This window comes from Phocoena phocoena, chromosome 2, assembly GCF_963924675.1.
Source record: "Phocoena phocoena chromosome 2, mPhoPho1.1, whole genome shotgun sequence".
In the NCBI taxonomy this organism is placed as follows: Eukaryota; Metazoa; Chordata; class Mammalia; order Artiodactyla; family Phocoenidae; genus Phocoena; species Phocoena phocoena.
Genome location: NC_089220.1, coordinates 74,008,405 through 74,017,485, shown reverse-complemented (window position 1 = coordinate 74,017,485; position 9,081 = coordinate 74,008,405). Strand labels below are relative to the sequence as shown.

Below are 9,081 nucleotides of genomic sequence, written 5' to 3'. Positions count from 1 at the left end.
AATATTACCAGTGTTAGGTGGATTTTAAGCTCCTTGAAGGATGGCCCACGCCCTAAACATCCAGGATGGAACTGGTCTGTAAACCAGGCACAGGAAACATTTGTTTAAAGAATTAACAAATACAACTTTTTAAACACCTATCGTGGGCCACGTGTTGGTGTTTCAAAGTTGCGTAAGACAAAGTTCCTGTCCTCAAGGGGCTTACCATCTAGTGGGATAATTTAAGAGGCACTTACAATGTACTATCTGTTAATCCTCATAGCAACCCTTGAAGGAAGCTGGAGGTTAAGAGACTTGCCCAAAGCCAGGCCAGGGCTAGTCAAAGGCAGGCCCTGGCACTGAGGTGGAAGGCCTAGTCTCCTACAGCCCCCTCCCAGCGGGGCCTAGAGACTCACTCCTCACTTCCAAGGGTAGCACGGCAAAGATTGGAAGGAGTTGGGAAGCTGGCCACGGTGTGCATCCCTAGAGAGCTCCAGCTCCAGGATCCAGTTATATCCCAGCTGTCACTTGTTAACTTTGTAACCTTGGGCAAGTTACTGAGTCTCTGAGTGTCAGTTTCATTATCTGTAAAAGAAGAAGAATACTGTCGTGGGCATCCATTGTGTTTACCTGCACAACTCCAGTCCTACTTCTGCCAGCAGCACTCAGGTACTGCTTTCCCCTCCCCAGTTGTCAGTAATAGGGGTGGGGTGGTGTGATACACAAGCTAACCAGTCACTTGCTCTCTTGCCTTTTCTGGCTCCTGGCCTTTTATGACTAGTTCTGCTTTTCCTTCTACTCTGTGAGCTCCGCACCACAACCTGCCCCACCAGATCCCTTTAATAAATTGCCTTTGTGTTTAAGTTCATCAGAGTCAGTCAGTTATTATTGCTTGCAAAAACAAGAAACTTTAATTGATCCAAACACCTACCTTGCAATGTTGTAAGGCTTAAATGATTAAACGAAGTTTGTAAAGTGCCTAGCCCAGTCCTAGCAGCATAGCAAGCAGTGAGTAAGGGGTGGTGGTAGTTGTCTGTAAGTTGACATGGTGGGGGAGTGAGAAGAGGGGGCAGGTGCAGGGAGGGGGAGGGAGATTTTTACTGGTTTGGGTTCCACTGAGAGAAACCTTCCCCCAAGAGACAGTGAGAAGGACAACAGAAGGGAGGGAAGTCCAGGCTATGGTATGCTCATTTATTCAAAATGTCTTTATTGAAACAGAATGATAGAGCAAGAAAGAATGAGGTCTGGGAGGATGTCTTTGGGCATAGGATGGAGCCCAGACCTGATGGATACAGTGTGGAGCTCCCTCCCTGTCCCCTGACTCTCGCCAAGGATGTGAGCACAAAGCAGCAAGGAGGAGATGGGGTTGAGGGCAGCCCTCTGAGCTCTCCATGGTGACTGGCGTGAGATGCCTCTGAGGCTTCAGGGCAGCCCTGCCTTCCTCATTCAGTCCTCCCGCTCTCCTTGCCAGGGCCTTGTGCCACCTTTCTGTATGGGCCAGCCTTCTGCCAGGGTGCTCGAAGGTCGCTCAGAGGGCAGGGTTGGGGGTGGCAAGCAGTGGAACGTGGTCACAGCGGTTAGGGGGTGGCTGCCGCAGCAGGGAAGGCCGGCGGCACAGCTCCCCATCCCGGAGCACCTCGGGCAGGAGCTTGCGTTTGGTCTCCGGCAGAAGCATGATGCTGAGGATGCAGAGGAGAGCACAGGCCGCCAGCACCACGTGCTGCAGGAAAGCTCCGTGGCCCATGTGGAGGCGCTGGGCTGGGCCACTCAGCCCGCCAAGTGCCCCCAGGGCCATGATCAGGCCCAGGCCTCGGCCCCTGGGAGAGACGGACAAGGCACTGAGCCTGTAGCTGTGGGCCTCACCCCAGCTCTTCTCCAGCAGCCTCCCCTTTTTCATCCCTCAGGCCCTGTCCTCAGCTGGAGACTCCCCTGGCAGCACCCCTGCTCTCACCGGACAGTGGTAGGGATGACTTCAGCAGCAAGGAGGGTGCTGAGGATGCCAGCAGCTTGGGAAGAGAAGAGGCCGAGGACGGAGAAGGTGGTGATGGCAGCCTCGTTCAGATCTGGAGGACCAAGAGATGGAGCGTGTGAACAGAGGTGGGGAGATCATGCTTGGCCTAGTCCCTGCCATCATCCCCTCTGATCCCTAGCCGGGTGGGTCTGGGCATTCACTCATCGGTTGAGAGAACAGACAGGACTGTGCGGCCAGGGGGAGAATTGTGGAAGATCTGGGCAGGGTCTGGTCTGGTTTTGGGAGGCCTGTGCCAGAAGCAGTGGCTGAGCCCGTCTGAGGCACCTCTGCTGGGATTCCTTTGCTGAGCCCACACCGTGGGGAAGGGAGGATGCTCACAATCCCACAGGCCCAGCAGGACCAGGGACGCAATGCCAGTGAGGGTCATCGAGAGAAGCAGGATGCCCCGGCGGCCAAATCGGTCCACGGTGACCCCCAGGAAGACGCAGGCCAGGGCAGCTGTGCCGCTGGCCAGCAAGGAGCACAGGTAGAAGTCCGATGGGCTCCCTCCTCCTCCCACAGGCTGGTAGCAGTGACGAATGGCATGGGCAATAAAGCTGTGAGACAGGGTGGGGAGGCGAAGAAAGGTGTCTGAATCTCCATCTGCAGGCTTTCACAGCCCTGGCTGGCCTCTGTAGGGGTCCTCGGGCTTTCCCCACCCGGCCAGCCCCCATCCCAGCTACTGGCCTGGCCCTTGGCTCAGACACCCAGGCTCACTTGGTGAATCCCAGGATAAGTAGATTTTTCCAGATGTTGCGGTAGTTGAGGAGGGAAGCGAAGGAAAACGAGGATGTTGCAGGGAGAGGGCAGGTGTTCTCCAGGTCTTGGGAGACAGAGAGGAGCTGTCTGTTAGAAGGAACAGCTGAGAACCCAGGGTCCTCCCACATGGGTGGTAGGGACCCTGGGAGAAGGTGGTACAGCTACAACAGAGGGCACCATCATGTGTGCACACTGAGGTATCACCTGTAGGGACCCCCGTCTCTTACCCTGCAGGGCCTCCTGGGCCTCCTCTCCCAGCATCTGCCCGTGGGGCCGGTTCCGCTCAGCCAGTATCCTCAGCACAGACTGGGCCTCCTCAATCTGTCGCTTCACTATCAGCCACCGTGCAGACTCCAGAAACAGACCAGGCCAGCTGGGGGTGGGGTGGGGGGTACACTGTGAGGCCTCCTGAATCCTGACCCAGGGACGGAAAACTCCCACCTCTCAGGGGCTGGGGCTGGAGCAGGCCTGGACAAGGGGCAATGGAGAAGAGGAGGGGTCTCCAGGCTAGAGCTAGGCTGGAGGTAGAGAGGGGAACGGCCAGACAACAGGTGGAGGGTGATACTGACCCATAAAACAGGAAGAGGATGCAGGGAGCGGTGATCATTCGCTGCAGAAATCGCCAGTCCTTAGAGACAAGGGCCAGGCCCAGGAACAGGAAGTGCCCCCCTACCCCCACCAACTCCCCTGCCAGGGCCACCCGAAGCCTCTGGGTTGGGTCGCACAGCTCCAGGCCTGGAGATACAGCAGGGACAGGGAAGAGAGGCCAGGGAGGAAGGAGGCAAGGGAGAGAAGAGGGGAGAGGGAGGGAGGAGGACAGAGAGCAAGGTCAGCCCCTGAGTGGAGGCTGCAGCCATCGCCTCCCACAGGCCAACCGCTAAGGCAAAGAGTGGAGAGTTGTTCAGTTCTCTCTCCTCCCCAACTCAAACCTGGGAGGGCTCGAGGGTCAGAGTCCCTGGTGGGTTTTCAGCATTCCCAAATTATGGGCCCCTTCACACCAGACCTCTTATTTGACTTTCACATTAACCCTTGTTCAAGGTCATACAGCACTCAGGATTTCAGTTTTAAAATAAGGCTCATTCCCTGACAGCAGTTAAGTCCAGAGCAAGGAAAGCCTTAAAGATCATGGGAAGAGAGGGGTGTGGAGAGAAGGAAGACCCCTGGATCCTTCAAAGGCCTGGGCAGAAAGACAGCTGAGATTCCGGACAGCTGAAATCTGGGGCTGAAGAAGGGACTGAGGGGATCTTAGGGAGCAGTAGGAATGGCCTGGGGATACAGACAGGCAGGCATGAGTCCCTAGGGAAGGAGCTCTGGGGGGATGCCACTCACGCATCAGGTAGACACCAAGGTCAACGCCGGCAAGCAGAAAGCCCAGGAGGAATCGGAGTGCCATGACACCTGTGGAGGAGCCTGCAGCAGCCCCTCCCACTCCACAGGGGCCCACCAGTCCCAAGGTCAGCAACACAATCCCACGACGGCCAAACCTGAAAAGTAGGGAGAGCCTCTGATCACCCAGACTCCCTGGGGGAGGAGTTGCTGGGTGGGGCCCAGCTGCCCACTTCAAAGCTGGAGGTATGAGGATGAGGCCCTGGAGTGAGGCTAGAGAAGATGGGAGAGGATGGGGACCATGGTTGGCTACTGGGCACTGGGGCGAGGCTATGGTTCTGTGGGGGTAGGACCATTGACCCTTGGGATGGGGCTATTGGTCAGAGATGAGGGCATTTCTTCATGGAAGTGAGACCAACCATCAGAATGGATGGGATATTGCTTAGGGGACTTGGAACCATTGGTCCTTGGGCAGAGAGCTATTGGTCAGTGGGGATGGAGCTTGTCTTGCTCAGACTGGTCAGAGGAGATGGGGTCATTGATATATGGGGTTGGAGCTATTGATCTATGGAGGTAGGCCATTGGCCACTTGTCCATGGGGATAATATTGGTCAGTGAAAGTGGAGCTCTTGATCTTAGGGGACTGAGTAATTGATTTTGGGGGATGAGGCCATTTTTCCATGGGGTTGGGGCACGGGTCTGCTAATCCGTAGGGGTGGTCAGTGGGGATGGGGCCACTGACCAGAAGATGGAGCCATTGATCCATGGGAATGGAGCTCTTAATCTATGGGATAGTACCATTGATCAGCAGGGATGATCACTAATCTTTGAAGATTGGACCGTTGATCTTTGAGGATGGAGCTATTGATTCATGGGATAGGGATCTCAGTCCATGTGGATGCGACAGTTGGCCAGTAGGGATGAATCTATTAATCCATAGGAATAATCAGTAAGGATGGGGTCACAGACCAGAGGAGATGAGACAATTGGTCAATGATGATGGTCACTGACTATAAGTCAGTGAGGACAGGGCTACTGAGTTGGGCTATTGACTTTGGGGGATAAGACCACTGATCTATGGGGATATAGACTGGGGTCACTGGTCATTGGGAAGGGGGCACCGATAGCCTGAGGGTGAAGCTACTGACCCAATAGGGTGGAGCCATTTTTCCATGGGGCTAAGCTTATTGGCTAAGGTTACTGAATTTAGGAGACTGAATTATTGGTCTTTGAGGATGAGGTTATTATTCCACAGGAATGATGCTACTGGTCTGTGGGTATGAGGCCACTGATGCATAAGGAGGGGCTATTGACCTATGGGTTTAGGATCATTTGCCCACAGGGGTGTGTGACTATTGGGCAGTGAGGATAGGCATTGATTTTAGGGAACTGGATTATTCAATGTTGGGTTGCCTTTGATCCATGGGAGTTGAACTATAAATCCATTTGGATGAGACTGTAGACCAGTGGAGATGAGTTTAATAATGCACAGGGATGGTCAGTGGAGATGGAGTACCTGGTCGGTGGTGACGGTGTCGAGGATCAGAGGAGATGGGAGTTTTGACCCCTGGGAAGAGCTATTGGTTGGTGGGGATGGGTTGTCGATCTTTGAGATGAGGCCACTGATTCCTGGAAATGGGGCTTTTGATCTGAGAGGACCTGAGAGCACTGAAGATCCATGAGGATGGGGCTGTTAGTCTTGGGGGAGGGGTGCTATTGTGGTCACTGATCCATGGGGGTTGAACTGTTGACCCCCATGAGGGTAGTCATTTGTTTATAGAGTTGAGCTATTGGTCAGTGTGAATGGAGCTGTTGATATTTAGAAATTAACATAATGAGCTTTAGGAATGAGGCCTTTGAGATGGAGTTAACAGTCCAGGTGGGTAGGGCTGTTAGCAAGGATGAGTCTATCAATCCATGATGATGGTGAGGGAGGTGCTTGGTGGTGATAGGGATGATAGAGGAGAAGTTAGGATTTTCGATCTGTGGATATAGGGATTTTGGTCAGTAGGGATGGGGCTATTGTCTTTTGAGATGAGGCCACTGATCCATGGGTCTAGGGATTGGCAAGGAAGGAAGAGCTATTCCCTGTGTGGAAGAGGTATGGAAGGAGTATCTCTTGATGGGGAGTGAAGCTGAGACAGGGGTGGGGCTGCATATCATTGAACAGAAGAAATCCAGAGAACACTGCAGAGGCCACCGAGTCCCCTTCAGCCTCTTGCCAAGGCAAGCTGCCTGGGCCAGCCTCCCTAGCACCCCCTCCTCTCTACTTGCCCAGCCCTCACCTGTCTGCCGGGTAGCCCAGGAACAGGTAGCCAGAGGCAAAGCCCAAGATGAAGAGGATCTGCTCCAGGATCACCTGCCAGCCCAGGTCGCACACCAGATCCCACTAGAGACGTGAGAGGGATGGAGTGGGTGTGAGGCCCCTCGCCGGTCGCTCTCGGCCCGCCCCCAAACCCGCGGCCCACCAGGCTGCCTCACCTGGCCGATGGCGTTGGTGGTGAGCACGGGGAGGCCGTTATAGTCCCAGTCCTTGAGGCAGTGGTTGAAGTCCGGCGGGGCGAAGCCGCTGCACGAGGGGTCCGTACTGGTGGCGATGCGGCTGGCGGCGCTGGCTGCTAGGGCGGCGCTGGCGACGCTGACGCCGCTGGCGTTGGGGGGCTGCTCCCAGCCAGAGGCGTTGGGGGCGAAGGCCCCGTAGTGGCAATGCAGCGGGGGCGCCAGCGTGAAGATGGGGTCCGAGGCCATGCCCAGCGCCACAAAGAGCACGGGCAGGCAGCAGAGGCCGAGCTGCAGCTGCTGGCCGCCGCCCAGCGCCCCCACCTGGGCGAGCAGCGCCTCGAAGCTGAGGGGGCCGGGGGGCACGGACAGCGACAGGCTGCTGCCCATCCCGTCGCCACCCGCGTCGCCCTCCCCATCCCGCTCGCGTTTGCGCTCCCGCTCACCCTGCAGCTGCTCCGTGGGCACCGCATCTCCGAGGGTCCCGACCTGCTGTGTGGGGGGGTGAGGTAAGGGGTGTGTGGGGTGATGGCAGGAGAAAGGTGAAGCGGAGAAAACCGCAGAGTAAGGGAAGAGGCCGGGACCAGCGGGAGGAAGGCGGGCGGCGGAGGAGGGGGCGCAGGAGGAAAAGGCCGGGCGCTTGGCGGGGGTGCTGGGAGATGATGGCGTAGCCCCCAGGGCGCGGGCACTTACTCCATTGGGGCTGGGGGTGATCTCTACAGTGCTGTCGATTTTGCTGCCGCCCCCGCCATTGGGCTCGGGGGTGCCGGTGGCCACCCGGGGAGCCAGCTTGCCGACCGCAGGGGCCCTGGCGGCCCGCACCGAAAGGATTGCACTGCCCTCTGGCCCAGTGGCGCGCCCGGTGCCCGGACACAGAAGCCGGAGAGACCCTGCTCTGCAGCTCTGCAGCCGCGGGCGCCTCCTTCGTCTCTGCGATCTCTGCGCTGCTTTCCCCTCCCCTTCCTCCAGACTCTCCTCCCCTTCCCACGTCAGCAGAACCTTCGGTCCAGACTCTTCGTCAGAGAGAGGAAGGGGGGCCAGGGCCCAGCGGAGGGAGAGGATGGGGCTCTGTCTCCGTTCCCTGGGTCTGCGGACCATTGCGGTATAAAGGGGGGGAAAAAAAAAGACCCTGAAGGATAGTAGATCCCAGGCAGATGCCAGCAATTCCTCCTTTGCTTCCAGTTCTTCCTTCTCATCTACCCATCCATCCACCTACCCACCCATCCATCCATCCATCCACTCATTCATCAGTAAAATTTATTAAGTGTCTGCTATGTTCTGGCCTTGTGCTGGGCTTTGGGGATAACAGGATGGACAAGACCGACCTTGGAGTAGCTTACTGAGACAGACGGGTATACTGGAAATGATGATACGGGGCACGCATATGGTGGACTGGGCTGGGCACTGTGCTCAGCCTTGGCCTTAGTCCTCTACAAGACCACTTGTCTGGTTTCACCACCCCCTCCCTGGCTGAGTCTCCATCCTTTCTCAACAGCATTTGGCACTGTTGGCCACCCCTTCCTCTAACCACTTTTTTCCTTGGCTGCTAAGTCCCACACTCTCCTGGTTTTCTTTCTCTTGCTCCTCTTTTCTCTACTGCAGGCTTCTCCTCCTCCTCCTTGCCATCATTCAGTGTCTGTGATCTTCAGAGGCTTGGTTCTAGGTCCTCCTCTCATCTCACACTGTTCTTTCCACCTCGGGAATCTCACCTGTGCCCACGGCTTCGATCACCCCCAGTATAAACAATCCGAGCCAATACAAACCTGATCCCCAGATCTACATTTCCAGTTCCCACCTCTCTTCTGAGCCCCAGACCCATGAAGCCATCTCTTATTTGACTTCTTACCTTGGATGACTCACAGGGATCTCAAACTCAATACATCCAAGACCAAACTCATGTTTTCCCCCAACCCCCCACCACCCTGGTTGTCTTCTAGTGCTTCTTTCCTCACTGAATGGCACCCTCATCATCCAGTTGTGGCCAGATGCTCAGTTGACTGCCCTTGGAGCGCCCTCTTCCTTACCCCCATGTCAGATCCTTTACAAAATCCTGTCCGTTTTACTTCCTATATAGTTCTCAGATATTCTGTTTCTCTCCAACTCTACCACCACTAGTCAAGCTACCTGTTGTACAGACTGCTTTAGCCTCAATTCTTAACCAGTGTTCTGCATCTGCTTTGTTTCCATCCCTTTTCCCCATCTGTTGTTCATAGTGCAGACAGAGTGATCTTTTCAAAATGCACATCTGGGACTTCCCTGGTGGCACAGTGGTTAAGAATCTGCCACCCAATGCAGGGGACATGGGTTCGATCCCTGGTCCAGGAAGATCCCACATGCCGGAGCAACTAAGCCCGTGTGCCACAACTACTGAGCCCCCGTGCCACAACTACTGAAGCCTGTGCGCCTAGAGCCCGTGCTCCGCAACAAGAGAAGCCACTGCAAGGAGAAGGCTGCGCACCACAAAGAAGAGTACCCCCCGCTTGCTGCAACTAGAGAAAGCCTGCGCG

At 55.9% G+C, this 9,081-nt stretch overlaps 1 protein-coding gene across 1 annotated transcript; it reads right to left on the bottom strand.

Annotated features, from left to right (window-relative positions):
- Window positions 1-1,169: 1,169 nt before the first annotated feature.
- SLC22A17 (solute carrier family 22 member 17) lies at window positions 1,170-7,512 on the bottom strand. Its single transcript, XM_065872154.1, has 10 exons — window positions 7,268-7,512; window positions 6,557-7,066; window positions 6,361-6,464; window positions 4,079-4,233; window positions 3,319-3,484; window positions 2,977-3,122; window positions 2,708-2,813; window positions 2,330-2,547; window positions 1,931-2,042; window positions 1,170-1,796 (listed from the first exon to the last, which is right to left on the bottom strand). Exons 2-10 carry the CDS (start codon window positions 6,962-6,964, stop codon window positions 1,508-1,510), a joined length of 1,704 nt encoding a protein of 567 aa, XP_065728226.1. The 5' UTR covers window positions 6,965-7,066; window positions 7,268-7,512; the 3' UTR covers window positions 1,170-1,507.
- Window positions 7,513-9,081: the final 1,569 nt, after the last annotated feature.

What these genes read in the sequence shown, in the direction of transcription:
- SLC22A17 (XM_065872154.1), bottom strand. Translation starts at nt 6,964, where the DNA reads ATGGGCAGCAGCCTGTCGCTGTCCGTGCCCCCCGGCCCCCTCAGCTTC. An exon ending in CCACCAACGCCATCGGCCAG is followed by an intron (nt 6,465 to 6,556) that starts GTGAGGCAGCCT and finishes TCACGTCTCTAG; the next exon opens with TGGGATCTGGTGTGCGACCT. An exon ending in CCTGCTGGGCCTGTGGGATT is followed by an intron (nt 2,043 to 2,329) that starts GTGAGCATCCTC and finishes TTGGTCCTCCAG; the next exon opens with ATCTGAACGAGGCTGCCATC.